This window comes from Lissotriton helveticus, chromosome 1_1 (genome assembly GCF_964261635.1).
Source record: "Lissotriton helveticus chromosome 1_1, aLisHel1.1, whole genome shotgun sequence".
Classification (NCBI taxonomy): domain Eukaryota; kingdom Metazoa; phylum Chordata; class Amphibia; order Caudata; family Salamandridae; genus Lissotriton; species Lissotriton helveticus.
In genome coordinates, this window is record NC_136057.1 from 567,678,007 (window position 1) to 567,694,013 (window position 16,007).

Genomic DNA, 16,007 nt, shown 5'->3' on the forward strand with positions numbered 1-16,007 from the left:
CTCATTTTCGCTTCCAGCTAGGTATAAAAGTAAGGTCTGGTTTAAAGGGCCATCATCTCTTCTTTTGTTTAAATAGCTTCATGGCTGGGAGCCATCTGAAGCCTCACACCTAGACGCAGGGCCGGACTGGCCGTAGCGGGCACCTGGCATTTCCCGGTGGGCTGCCAGGGTGGGGGCTGGTTTTAAACTCCTGGGGGCTGTTTTTGTTACCGGGGTCTGGCAATATCGGCCCCTCTAACAAAATTGGACAAAACCAGCCCTGGCAAACCCCCACCCACTCCCCCCGGGGGGGCGGCTGAGCAGTTTGCCAGGGCCGGTTTCGGTTCCAAGTCCTGCCCTGCCTAGACGCCAGTGCAAAATCCGACTCCGATAGCATTATCACTCAGATGGGCCAGGATCTGCAGGACAATGAAGGTGCTCCACATTGAGATGGAAACAGCAAACAGCGCACTTCCAAAATAGTCCAGTTTCTATGTCCATGGCAGAGCACACTTCACCGTACTCTAATTATACAAGCCTGAGACCACGCCACAAATCAGAGGTCACACTCACCCCTCAGGGATCACCAACAGTCTTCCCAAGCAGAAGAGGAATTTGGAAGCAGTATATTTTGCGATTACAAGTGGCATTCTCTGTCATGTTTTGACTCCGGTGTAAGGCTTGCGGCGCTACCCGGATCAGTGTATGACACTACTTTGGGGCAGAGCAACAAGTGCCAATGGCATGGGCATTAAAGGATCACCTGCAACGTGTGATGGACTTTTGCAGAGTTTCAGTGGTCTGCCTGCTCTTGCTGTAGTGGTGCTCCCAGGGCACACAGTTTGTCTTATGCAGCACTCAGGGCATAGGGAATGTGACTGGAATAGATCACTGCACCTGCAGCACGATCCTACTCCGTCATTTACAGTGACACAGTGCCAACATCAGGTGAGGTTTCCCCGGCTTCCGATCCCAGGGCTGTTACAGATTCAGACAATTTGTTGGTAGGCCAGTGCGGCTTTGCACAGGGATGCCACCATGCTGTCTCCATTATGTGTTATTTCTGGGTTGCTTGTTCTGAAACTTTCATACAAGTATTTTTGTATGGTAAATCAGTATCTACTTTACGGATCGTCATCTTGTGTAATCTGCTAACATGGTTTGACTCTTAAAACTGATACTTGAGATGCGACTACAGTTTTACTCTCTAAACTGAACTCTAGTAGTTTTGTTACCTGTAAGGATCAGATTCTTTTTTTTAGGAAATTTGAGACTTTGTAAAACTTTTTACCCTATGTCCAGAGTCTATGATTAAATGAGATACCCTCGTACGCTGCAAATCTTAAGTTTTATGTGATATTTTGTAAGCTATTTACCCAAATCAAAATAGAAATAAACCACTACTTCACAAGAAGATACCTATTTCAGTCATGAGCTTTTACAGATAATGTGGTACATGTTATCAGACTGGAATTTTGTCTGATTAGACAGCCTGTATTTCTTGGGTTAAAAAAGGTAACACAAGGTTTCTTTAGTATTCCCTTATTCACCAGGATACAATACAATACAAAAAATGTATCCGAGAGAAATATGAGGCTCATACATGTCACAACCCAATGTTAAATTTGGAGTTGTTTCACAAAAGTTTGATATGAAGGATATACCTACAGCTGTGGTATCACACTAATGTAACATGTGGCAATGAATGTGTCATAGTTTAATTGCTCTAAATAATGTGTGCTATTCATTGTGCAATATTCATTTTCAATCCCATAAATTTATGGAAATATATGCACATCAAACTATACATGTATGACTATATACATGTATCTATTTTATATATATATATATATATAATATATATATATATATTATATATATATATATATATATATATATATATATATATATATATATATATGTGTATATAATAGTATATGTTAAAATGTAACATTTTGAGTTAAATATGCTATGTTTTAACTGACATTTTCACAAAACTATAACATCACTTTAAGCTTTGATTTTTTCAGTGAATTTTCAAGGTTTTTATTTTAATGTAAATTAAGATATTATTACTATAGCTAACTATAAAGTAACTTTAACTTTTGTTTTTTTCCCAGTTATTTTTTATTTTTAATAGAGAGTAATATTTTATTATGATAAGGAACAAGGCTAACCCCTTACCACGCCGAGTCTTTGTCCATGCATGGCGTCGGCTTAGCCTTCAGGCCTGGAATTCTGCCAGGTACTGTGCCAAAAACTTCATGGGCAGCCAAACCCTCACGGCGCACGCAGTCTTTTTTTCCCATCATTTTCTTGGTCCTGCGAGATTCTCGTGAGAGTCTTGTGGCAGCCAGCAAATTCACCTGTATTCCCTGGATACTCTATTGGAAGCACAGAGGGGTGCAGGGGCTGCAGGGGCTCCCAAAAGACTGTTGCAGGATCGCAATGCCCTAATAACTAGTATTGTTTCACATTTTACGACCAAAGGGGATACCTCATTGACCTCCTCTACAAGAACCAGGGCATCCCTACCCTGCCCCCATATACCTTAATTATTTTTAATTTTCAGGACACATGAGCTAGTCCCCAAGTCCTGCAATGGTGGCCGCAACATTTCTGTTTGCGTTGTGGCCAGCCATTCAAAACAAGTGCTCGTGCAGAACTCATGGAATTCTCTCAATCCTACAAGAGCAAGATTGCTGATGGGGGAAAAAGGCCCTTGTGACCAATTATATTGCTCCATTATCAGATCCTACTCTTGACTGGATTAAACAACTAACTGCTCTGAATTGCACACCTTATGTTGTAGACTCTGCCAAATCTTTAGGTGTCACCTTGGATAAACATCTAAGTATACAAGCACATATCAGCGCTACTACTAGGGGAGCCTATTTCCAACTCAACACACTGAAGAAACTCAAACCGTTCCTCCCCCGAAGACCTTAGGCCGGCGGTACAATCCCTGATTATCCCTAGATTGGAATATGGATTGGTGATCCTCGCAAATATCAAATAAACTTGAGCTATGGTGTTCTAGCAGGACCCTTGGAAGTACGTCCACCCTTTTCTTCAAACTGCCAAGATTCAAAAAGAAAAGATCGTACAACTGTGCATTCACCAGTCTTGCTCCTAGCATCTGGAACTCCTTACCATCTGAGATCAGATCAAATCCTTTCACTACTTCCTTTAAAAAACTGGTCAAAAGACTACTAATGAACAAACTTTAATCACACTGATCTTTTTCTGGTGTTTTGTTAATAACCACATTTTTGACGTACTCTCACTGATGTTCTATATGTTTTTACCTTCTTTTTGCATTTGTTTTGTCCCAGTGCTTGATAGCTCCTTTAACCCCTTCTGTGCTCGTCCTCTGCCACGAGCCACAGACGCGCTGTTCTGGTGACAGAGTTGTTCCGTCACGGCGCGGCCGCCCCGCCTACGCTGCAGGAATTCCGCGCTTGCGCGGCAGATCTACTGAGCGGGCAGGGCCGTGACGGAATCACTCCGTCACAAGCACAGCGCGCCCATGGCAGAGTGGTTCCGTCTCGTGCATGGCGGCGCCGCGCGGACCCCCCCCAGCGCCGCAGCAGAATTACCACCACGGCCAAGGGGTTAACTGCATCATTTGTTGATTTTCGCTTGATCCTCTTTTGTTAATATTACTTGATGTTCAACGCACATCTTGGTTCCTTCTATTGTATGATCTTTTACTCTGAGCGCTATATGGCGCCTCTGATACACCCTACTTGTTACTCTTGAATGTTTGTACTCTCACTTACCTCCTTTATGCTTTGTATTTTGGCTGAAGACTACTCTGTACAGCGCTCTCAAACCCATTTGGGTCTTGTTTGCTCTCTATAAAACGTTCCAAATAAATACATAAATTATTTGAGCTTGCATGTCCACAGGAATAACGTGAGACTATTGGGTACCCAAACATTCAGATATCTATAAATTTGAACATTAATTTCTGAAAAAGCTATCAACGGATTTACACCAATTCACAAAAAGGACACTTCCTGGGAAAGGACCTAGCCAAATTTGGTGTAATTCCGTACAGCCATTTCGGCTGTAGCACTGTTCAAGATTCCCTATGGAAATTGCGTTTTGGGACTGCTGATTTTTCTTGGCCACTGCTTGAAGAATAACCTCAAAACATTCCAGGACAAGCTGCTGTGGATGAAAACGTGTTTGCAGTTAAAATTAGGTTAGGGTTTCCATTGAAAGTCATTTTAAAATGTTTACTTTTAGGAACTAAGGCACTCTTTGGCAAATCTGCATAGAACCCCCCCCCCCCCCAAAAAGGACATCCACTATACTTTCTTAATGGCAAGTGTTGTGCCAATATGGGTGGGGTCCCTAGAGTGACATTTCCATGGAAACTCTCATTGGATACTTTGCTCTTCGATACGAAAAAAAATCTAAACAGATTTACCCCAAACGGGGCATGCATGTAGAATTTTCTTCAAGGACATGACTCTCCTTGGTTTGGTATGCATCCAGTCAGTATTTTTTGAGAAATTAATATTTTAAAAGCTGTCTTATGTAAGTATGAAGAGGTTAAATTTCAGAGGTATGTGGGCCATAACTTCATGGATCCTCTGCAGATTTATGAATCCAGTTCAAAGATTAAATGCACACTATTTGAAGAGGGAGCCTTTTCTATAATTGAAGGTTAGCAAATACTCCAAGCTCTGTTTGGCTAGCCATCACGGAGAAATTTCTGTAGGGCCACCATTACACAGTACATCGCACAGAGCACTGTGTGTGGGGAAAAAAAAGGACGTAAGGTGAACCTCCACTGACAACCCAGCCCTGTGTGAGGGGCCCCAAAGGAACCCCCGGCAATACATTTATTTTCATGAATCCTATGCAGATTTCACAAATCCTAGGACCATCCTGCAGGGTCCAAGATTCAGGAATCCTGCACAGACTTTGTGAACCCTGAAAAAAGCAATGGATAAAAGACTTTGCCAATGGCCACATTTGGACCTGTGAGTTGTGCATAGGCCCTGGCTGAAGTTTAATCCATGCTGTCAGCCCTGAATGTGCCCAGTGAAGACTGTGCACAGAGGGAGTTGGCCACTCGTGACTCTAGGGCGCCCTTGGTCACCCCAGCAGCAGACAGCCAATATGCTTCGCACAGTGGGGCTGCCTGCATGGTACAACTTGGACACCTGGCTGTCTGTGGCTACCCCTCACTATTTAAAAATGTCTTATGTATAGGGCTAACTACCAACACAGAACTTCTTGGTGGGACATCATATCCTTTGAAACTATTCAAAGTGTTTTCTGGCACAAAGAAGACATTTTAACAGCATGTCTGCACTCCTCCGATCTGCCAAACTTACATGCAGCCTTTATTACATACTTAAGCACTAAACTGGCTATTCCCTTCTGCATTTGACATTGTTCCATGCCAGCATGACTGCTTGATGTACCATCCACGGACAACATTTAGCAGGAAATGGCAGATGGAAACATGGAGTGAATTAAGTTAAACATATATGGCACTATTCACAAAAGTAAGTTACACTTCTGAGTAATTTACTCTTTTGAATAACTTTACTACTTTCACAAAATTAGGTTTAAACTTATTAAAAAATGTAGAGTTACAAGTATCCATCTCCTGAAAATATGGGTGGAGTCCAACTTACAACTGCAAACTACTAAAAAACAGTAATAAGTTTAGCATCACACATGGCCAAACTCTTATAGTTCAGCAAGCCCCAATGGAGGCATAAAAACTAGAAAATATCATAAAAAATAATGGTGGCAGGGGCCTAAATATAAATAATGGCAATTTAAATTAAAATAATTTAAATAGTTCTATATAAATACATATAATTTAATGTACAAAGCTACATATAAAATATTACATATTTTTAATTTAAATATAAAATATTTGAATATACATTTTCACTTAAAAAAATTAATTACATAAAAAGTCAATTTAATGAATTCTATACATCACTTTCAATACGTTTTAATGCACAATAACATTGCATTTGTTTACTTTAGGTGTTAAAGTATTTTTAATTTAATCTTGAAAAGATATGTTGCTCCTATTTTTAATATATTTTAAATAATTAATTTGTTAATTCAAAATGTAGTTAATAGCGGAATAGCATTTATTCTTTAGTTCTGCATTTAAAATAAAAATATAAAACGAACACATATTATTATTTAACATTATTTTACCCTATTTTTTTCCAAGTAGGCTTTGCAGAATCCCAGGATTCCTCAGAGGTTACGAACTACTGCCCTATGGTAAAGCAGAGGACATTTTTCTCTATACTTTACCAGACAGAGATCTCTGCCCCAACTGTGGAGTCTCCCATGGGAATGTATATGGGAAATTTAAAAAAGTTTATTACATTTGAAAATGTTTTTTTAAATATTCATGTGGATTAATATTATATATTTATTTAAAATGTAGAACTAAATAGAACAAATGCCGTAACACTATTAATTTAATTATAATGAACTGAATAAAATATCAGAAGTTTAAATTAAAAAAAAATTCACACAATTTCTTTATATCATGCATTAATAATTAAGAAATGTTATGTATACAATGTATTAAAAGCCATATATTCATATTCTGAAAACATTTGTTTTTACATTACTTTTTAAATGATCTTACTGACCTTGTCAGTAAATTGCTTCCCTCACCACACAGCTCTGGCTGGTAGCTGTTGCCCACTGACCCTTCCAGGTCCTGAGTTCGAGGTCTTGATTCCTGGTGGTTCAGTGCGGAGCATCTCTGCTCTGCAGCTGCTCTCTGCCCTCTGTTTTTCTGCTTTCTGCGTTTTGCTCCTTTGCTCTTTTCTCACCTTCCTTTTTATCTATCTATTGCTTTTCTAGAGGTATTGCTTTTTTCACTTTCTCTTATTTCTCCTCTTTTTACACCTTTTTTCTCTTTTTGTGCCCTTGACGCTGCTCGTCCCTCATGGTCCGCCCCCCTCCAGCACTGGTTTCCCGCTTCCTGACTGCCAGCTGTCTAGCCCTCCCTAGCACTACTTAATGGCGGCCACTTTGCGGCCATGCTGAAGTTGTGCCAAAGACAAGACCATCAGTGCCTGCACCGCGCCCAGCTCTATGGACCCTAGTCTTCAGACCATCCACAGCTACGACTCCAGCACACCTCCACACCATGAAACACAGGATGTTCCACTGCATGCCACTTTGCGTCACCAAAGAACACCCAAGGCCCGTTCACCTGCCGCATGTGGCTGCACCTTCGCCTGCCTCCGCACACTCAACTCACGAACAGCATGACCCTCTAGACCCGCACCTTACCACCTAAGATGCATCCTACTCAATGCCCGCTCCCTCAAAAGACGTGCCATGGAGATCTGGGAATTGCTTGACTCCATCTCCCTCGATGTCGCCTTCTTTACAGAAACCTGGATGAGTCCCACCTCAGCCACAGACATGAAAATGGCCATCCCCAATGGCTACAAAATAATTCACAAGTATGGAGCCAACCGACCGGGAGGAGGCATCTCCATCGTACACAAAAACACCCTCAGCCTCAAAACCACCACAGAAGGCAACTCACCCAACATTGAGCACCTCCACTTCCATATCCTGATGAACATGAATACCACCCTGTGTGGCACCCTCATCTACAGAGCTCATGGACTCTGCCCCACCTTCAGCAAGCCATAGGTGACTTCATCGCTCATCTTGCTCTCACCTCAATGGACTACATCCTCCTCAGCGACCTCGATTTCCACCTGGACAACCTCAACGACCACAACACCCCAACCTTATTGAAGAACCTCGCCACCAGGTGACTCAAACAACTGGTCACAAAGCCAACCCACTCAGTAGGACACATGCTCGAGCTCATCTTCTCCACAAGCAACAACGTCTCCGTCAGCCACACCTCAAAGCCACAGTGGACTGACCACCATTGCGTCCACTTCTCCTTCACTAAACCCACCGTATACCACCACACCCTCCACGATCTACTCGAAAGCTGGAACAAGGTCCCTCAAGACCATCTCACCACCTCCCTCAGCAAAACCTCACCACTGACATGCGCAGATGCCAATACCGCAGCACACAACCTCCACAGCTGTATCTCTGAATGCGGCAACACAGTGGCTCCCATAAGGAAACCACCAGGCGAGCTGCCCTCCAAGAAAGGCAGCTGGTTCTTCCCTGCCCTCCCTCAGAAAGCTTGAGAAAAATGGAGGAGCAGCAATATTTTGGCTGACCACACAGCTTTCAAAACCACATCACCACACACCACCTCATCAGAACAACAAAGAAAGCAGCCATCCAGGAACACATCAACGCCAATGCACACAGCAGCAAAGACCTCTTTGCTGTGGTCAAGGAATTCCCCCAATCCAGCACCGAGACAGCAGACATTCCCCCTCTCAAGACCTCTGCGACAACCTCGCCACCTTCTTCCACCCATCGGCAGCTAGCATGAATTGGGGAGGGGGAGAAGGACTGAGGAGGGGGAGGGGAGAAAGAAGAAATAAATAAATGCATTTACCTTAAACCACATCTCTCATCCATATCTCTCCCGGCCAGAACAGAAGCAGGAAGAACCCAGGCTCCCCATAGACAATCACAACACTGAAATGCAGTGTTTTGATTGGCCTGAGCAGCGTGGTTTGGTGCTCAGATGAGGACTGGAGGCCTGGGCATGTTCTCCACCCAGGCTGTAGTGCAGCCTGTGTGGAGAATATGCAAAGTGCGCATGACTGTTTGGCTGGCCAGAGCCCGCAGGCCAAACATTAATGCTCACTTACAGTGTTTTCCCAACTCCTCCCCCTGCTCTTCAGTCATCATAGCAGTCCCACCCTCCTCAGCTGGCAAAGCTGCTGCAGCAGGAAAAACTAAAATGATAATAACATTATATTATTATTATTATTTTTTTCCACCGCAAGTTCAAGGAGGTCTACGAAAGCTTTGCAACCCAAAACGTACCCATCGCACCGCAACCATCACACCCAATGGCTCCAGACCCCAGCAGACCCTACCCAACTGGACCACCCTCACCCCTTATGATACACTCAGAATCATGAAGATCATCCACTCTGTAGCCTTCTCAGATCCCTGCCCTCACCACATCTTCAATAGATCCGGCACCTCCACTGCACCCAAACTCTGCTGCACCATCAGTTGCTCTATCGAGTCCGCCAACTTCCCAGAAGACTGGAAGCACGCAGAGCTCAACCCTTGCTGAAGAAACCCCCTGCAGGACCTCAAGAACTCCAAAGCCATCTCTCTGCTCTCCTTCCCAGCCAAAGTAATCGAGAAAGCCATCATTGCCTAACTCTCTGAGTTCATCGAAACGAGCCACATCCTGAACCTCTCCCAATTGGGCTTCAGAAGCAACCATAGCACTGAGACCTACAGATGACATCGGTACGCTCCTCGACCTAGGCAAAACTGCTGCCCTCAACCTCCTGGACCTCTCAGCCACCTTCAACACTGTCTCCCACCACATCCTTTGCGCAATGGCGGGATCCATGACAAAGAATTAGAATAGATCCGCTGCTTACTCACTGGCTGAACTCAGAGTCAGATTTCCACCGTTCAACTCAGAACCCACAGAGAGCAGCTGCGGAATGCCTCAGGGATTCTCCCTGAGCCCTACGATCTTCAACATCTACATGGCCTGCTTAAAACCAAGGACTGAACATAGTCTCCTACGCTGACTACACCCAATGATTCACGCCCTCACAGCCGAACCCACAGTAACCAAGGGCAAATTCCACCATGGGATGAAGGCAGTCACCACCTGAATGAAGGACAGCTTCCTCAAGCTAAACTCAGACAAGACCAAAGTCCTCATCCTAGGCTCCACCCCCTTTGCCCTGGACGACTCCTGGTGACCCAACAGTGCTCGGAACCCCCTCACACCCACAGACCACGCACAAAACCTCTGCATCATCTTGGACTCCTTGCTCTCAATGAACTGCAAAATCAACGCTGTTTCATTCTCCTACTTCCACACGACCACCAGCTTCATAAGATTAGTGGATTCACACAGAGACCAGGAAAATGGTCACCCATGCACCCGTCAGCTGCAGACTCAACTACATCAATGTACTCTACGCCTGCACCACCTAGAAACTCCAAATTAAACTGCATAACATCCAGACGCCTTCACCAGAATCATCCTGATCATCCCATGCCGCAGCCACATCACCGGCAATTTTAGAGACCTGCACTGACTACCTATCAACAAAAGAATCACCTTCAAGCTCCTCACGCATGCCTACAAAGCCCTCCACAACTCTGGACCTGCTTACCTCAACCACTGCCTCCCCTCTACCCTTCCACTAGACATCTCTGCTCTGCTCAACTGGCCCTGGCCACTTCCCCACAGATCCGTAAGACCACAGCTGGAGGAGGATTATTCTCCTACCTCGCTGCAAAGACCTGGAACTTACAGCCTCTGCACCTCAGGCAGTCACCATCACTTCCGCAATTCAGGACGGACCTCAAGACCTGGCTCTTTGATTTAACCGCAGATAACCCCACACCCACACTCAGCACCTGCAGATGCTTAGAGGCATAATTTGTTGAGGGTGGGTTGACATTTCTCCCTAAACCACTTCCTGGTACTCCCTACCAGTCCTGGGTGTAGTTCGCTGAGTTTTACTATGCGAAAATCCGCAAAGTTATGCGAGTGGCAGAGAGCAGTGTGAAATGAAGTTTGTGTTGGTTTTCCTGCTGCTCGGGTAGAAATTCTACTTACTGTTCGTGAACTTATCATTTGCGATCTCGAGTGGGGAAAAAAAGTCTGCTGCACTATGCGCAAACTCAGCGATTGGAGCGGAGTTCACCGCCAGGGCTACTCCCTACACCCCTCCTTACTCCTCCCTAATCCACTCCCCTTTATTCATAAGTATTACCTGTTTTCCACCCACTCCCCTGTTCCCTCCCAGATTAATTACTAAAACATATACTTACATGTGAAGAGACTATTTAGGGCGGAGCTCTCTGCACTTATAAGCGTAGGAGAGGTGGAGATGTAAACTGCATGTAAATTTGTGAATAGTGTTTTGGAGTACCTTCCAAACAGTTTACCAGTTCTTCAGGATACAATGCTCCTATTATTCATCTGGTTAAATATAACACAGATCAGCTCTCTAGGATGCCGAGGATAACAGCAAATTCCAGTACGGAACGAGAAGCTTGTCACATAATGCACAGCCCCTGTGTTGCTTGTCCCTCTCTTTCCCTGCTGTTTAACTGATGGATGCTACATCATGAAATTTCCCTATACAGTGTTGATGTTATTTTGATTTCAGGAATTAGTTTAGTAATTCTCGCTCTTGAGTAGTTGATTAACATTACCAAGATATTTTTGATATATCTGGCATTAACAAATTGTTGCAAATTCATTTGGCTCTAAGTTATGTGTATGATTTTGCACCATATTAACTCCTCTGTGCAAAATAATGAGGAATAGGGTGTGCATACAAGTTTTTGTACTACTAACATTTGTGCATTGGTTTGCACAGGCTAGCGATAATTTGAAAGCAAACATGATTTGGTTGATGCTCAAATGAATGCAAGCAGCAAACCCTATGCATATTGTCTTTGTACCCAATTTTACTACTTATGCCAAGCCTAAATGACCACATAAGCCGTCAATCGTTATCTCTCAACACTGTATATTTACCCAACCTTCTCTTTCCCTCTCTTATGCTTTCTTTCTCCTCGGCCTCTCATTGATTGATTGATTGTGGGTTTCTAAAGTGCTAGAATCGACTCCCGAAGGAGTATCTCTGCACTGTAGACCGCTGGGGAACCTGTCCTGGCTTTCCCTGTGAGATGGTCCCTACTGGTTATCTCCAAGGTGAAACCAGGCATCCCCAGCGTATGTGGGAGGCCGTTGTGGAGATGAGGCAAGCTAATGCCCAGAGTTGCCGAGTGTGATCCCTGGTTAGAATAGGCACCGAGGCGAGAATTATCGAGTCCGCTGACCCTGGTCCACGATGCTGCCACGTCGGGGATAGAACCCTGGTCCCGGGCCGTCCTATGCTTCCGGGTCTGCCGCCTCTAACCAGTGAGCCACACCACTCCACCATTCATTTACCCTTGTTCACTTTATGCCTACTCACAATAATGTGTTGTGCTTAGGAGCTTGTTTGCAATTACTCAATGTCCTTAAAATATATAAAACTTCTCGAAATGTCTGAGAGATGTGTGTGTGTTTGATTGAATGCTCATATATCAAATAACCCACAGAGATTGGAGGAATCCATTAAATCACTTGAACATTTTTTTTTATTCAGGCCTACTTGAAGAGGCCGAATAGGAAAAAAAGTAAATATACAATGACCAGCTGCTTATTTCTATTTATTAAGAATCCAACAAAGAAAATAACCCATCACTGGTATTCTATTGAACAGTTATTTTGTGACATTGGCATCTGGTAGTGCTCTTTGTTATTAGAAGTCATGACACATAAGTTTTCTTATTACACATACAGTTTTATCTCACATAGAAGACACTTTTCGTGGTAAATAATCCAAAGCAAAGAACTAATTTTAGCTATTTACTTTGCAGAAAAAGGTTTATTTAAACATTAACAAAGAGAGATGTTATAACTGAAGCCACAATTGAAAAAGGCATGTTTTCAAACATCCATGCACCGTGTGCTAGGAAACATATGGTGCAAGGCACATGTTGCATGGATGTTTGGGGGGGGGCACCACATGTGCCTGTGGGGACTCTGCTAGGTGCCTGCCAAAGTCCCTTTCTATTTCCATTTACATTGCGGAAGGACTGCCATGTAAAGGCAGAGGGAAAAGGGACATTGTAATCCTTATGGCGGTGCCTCCGCAAGCACCGCCCCTATTGTCTTCGATTATGCTCCGACCGACGCTCCGATGGGCTCCTTAAGCCTGTTGGAGTTGTCGGCCGGTCCCTCTGCCCGCTGCGCTCCGACCAACTGCATGATTATACGTCGGATGGACTGCCACTGAGTGGTCCACCTGACATCATAATGATGTTGGGCCCTAATTGTTCAAATGGTCTAACAAACATGAAATTGCCTAAAGTTGTTAATGGGCCCTAATTGTTCAAATGGTCTAACAAACATGAAATTGCCTAAAGTTGTTACTTTTTGGCTCACTTCTCCTTATATTGCAGAAACACATGATAAGGCTTGGCTTTTAATACTTTGGTTGTTTTAAGGTGACAGAAGAGCAATAGTAACTGATATATAAGTGCACCTATTTATAGTCTGATGTTTTGCTTATGTTATATCATTAAGGGGAAAGCCCTGTACCCATTTCTATGACGTGTTTAACTCACCAGATGTATCTTGCAAAATCTACATTTAAGTACCTCCCACAAACATCTAAGAGAAGTTACCTGATTTTAGTGCATAAATTGTATTGTAAAATATGGTATTTTATTGTACCCTCAGGTAGCCTATCGGCTTTTTGAAGATATGAGACTTTTTAAAACATTTAACATTCCAGTGAGGGAATTCATGAACTACTTTCATGCACTGGAGAACGGCTACAGAGACATACCTTGTAAGTAATATCAATTAATAAATCAAGTGTTTTAATCGAGAATAAAGTCACACCCAATAGCATTTGACACTTCATAGTAAAATATACTGTAAACTATGTACAAATTTGCCTTTGTTCTTTTGTGGTTAGTCACTCTCACATTTTCACTGTATGAATTATTTAGAGAGCTTATTTAACCATATATGAATGATCCTCTGATCTTCAGCCCTTACCAACTTCTGCCAGTTCTATTGCTGCTAGCGTGAAACTTCTTTATTCTCTCACTACAGTTCCTAGCCAAATGTTTAAACCATTGAATCCTCTAAACAATGACAAACTGTTTGCCAAAGGATAGTTTGTAGGTTACTAGAACAAACATGCAAATACTGAGGAAATTGAGAAGGCTTGCTCCAGTCACAGGCATTGATTTAAGTGTATTTTTTGTACTAAAAAGTGACATTTAAATATACTCCATTGTTATTTTGACAAATAAAAAAGCCCAACTTCCATCTGATTAAAGAGAGTAGGTTTCCGTCTCCAAAAAACAATTCCGAGTTTTAACACCATCAGTGTTTGATCATTTTCTTCTTGAATTGAATGCACTTTTGACTCTAAACAATGAAAATGTTGTCAAGTTTAAAAAAAAAATTCCATGAATGTCAGTGTTTTAAAATCTTGGGCAAATTTTGTTAAACAACATATAATAACCTGAATATGAACGAGGTGGAATAGCATATATTTTGGACTGTTAAATGGACATTTCTAAAACTCTATTAGAATTTTTCAAAGACCGATTTATTAATGTATGTTAATGTATGTTAGGATATAGGTTAGGATATATGTAAACACTTTGAAATGGCGATTTAACAATGGCACAGAAAATTACAGAATATCAAGAGATGGAATATTTGATTAATGATAACTTTAAATTAGTTACTACCTTTGTTAGAGTTTTGTAAAATAGTCATTGAATTAATTAAACATATTTTAAATGTTATAAAATGTTGAATTCTTGGCTAAAATATTTTAACTCATGTTACATGATTCAGAAAATTAAAATAGCTTTTAATTAATGAATATGTTGACTAAATATTAAGAAGTATTATACACTTAAAAAAAAAAAAAGAAGTGTGTGCATTTTGGCCCTTTTGTGAATAAAACTCGGTTAGGCTGAACCGTGTTAGATACTGGCTTAATTATTATTCTTTCTTACAAATTATTTTGACGTAATATTGTTATAGTTTGGATTTTGTCCACACAGAAAGTTCTGTGATATTTATAAGTTTTTTCCTGAATTAATTCTATGTGACCGCATATTTCAAGGAGTTTTAGAAAGTTGGCATTTTCCTTCCTTAGCCATTTGGTGCCGGCAGCTTCTCTCTGGGTCACATGGCTGGGTGCAGTTGACAGTGGGCTTTATGTAGTCCTTTTCCTGAATTAATTCTATGTGAAGGCATATTTCAAGGAGTTTTAGAAAGTTGGCATTTTCCTTCCTTAGCCATTTGGTGCCGGCAGCTTCTCTCTGGGTCACATGGCTGGGTGCGGTTGACGGTGGACTTTATGTAGTCCTCCTAGGTGTGCCTGGATGGGCAATCACGGGTTGGATGGGAGGTAGGGGCCGGGTACAGCCCCACTTAATCTTGAATAGACTGTGCCCTACCTGTACACAAAGGGCCTCATACCCCATGTAGTTTGTCTAGAGCCAGGGCCAGGGCGGCAGGGCACTGGTGCACTTCAAAGCCATGTCTCCAGAAGCTTTCTGCCCACTTTAAAGGCACAACTGGGTATAAACAATGAACCTCAGACACCAACCATTCTGTACACTTCGCTATCTATGGATACTCTGCCAGAAAGAAGGACGGCTGTGCTGTTGAAATGACTGCCACACTGCTGGACTGCTGCTATGAAATATTGCTGCCTGCTGCCCACTTGCCTGGGTGAGAAGGACAAGACCCGCATCTCTTGAACCTAGAACTCCAGAGTGAATCCAAGGGCTAGTTGGCTGGCCTCCTGATCTGAAGCCTCAGGGATACAACAGGCTTCCAACAACCATGAACATGGACTTTGCCATCTATGAGACTACCCTGCCAAGGCGTGCCAGTCTTAGACCTAAGTAAGCTTAATGTGCTTGAATCTCCTCTGCTGCGTGGCTTGAATCTCCTCTGCTGCATGGAACACGCCAAGCAGAATCCACTCATCACTGCTGCTGTGTGGATTGGACCCATTGCAAAGACCCGATTGGCATCGTAACTCATCAGAACTGCCACTGCGCAAAGCATCCATGGCGCTCACATCCCTCATTGACGGTAGTCTCTATGGCGATGACAGACTCCACATTGCTGCTCCTCGGAACGGACGAATCAGCCCGACCGTGCGGGGCATCCTCGATGCCGAACTCCACATTGCAAGACCTCATTGAGAGGATCTTCGCTGATGAGGCAGGCCCTCTCACCTCAGCCTCACCTCACCACATCTCGGAACTTAGGCATTGCTTCAGCTGCTTGATGCATCTTCGAC

The 16,007-nt window shown here is 43.0% G+C and overlaps 1 protein-coding gene across 3 annotated transcripts in view; it reads left to right on the forward strand.

The window, feature by feature from the left end:
• Nucleotides 1-16,007, forward strand: part of PDE3A (phosphodiesterase 3A) — a 1,456,379-nt gene that overhangs the window by 1,216,939 nt on the left and 223,433 nt on the right. For all 3 annotated transcript variants that reach the window (XM_078674052.1, XM_078674054.1, XM_078674053.1), the window contains one exon: nucleotides 13,400-13,511. In XM_078674052.1, the coding sequence (XP_078530178.1) occupies nucleotides 13,400-13,511 (112 nt within the window). The remainder of the gene's footprint in view (nucleotides 1-13,399; nucleotides 13,512-16,007) is intronic.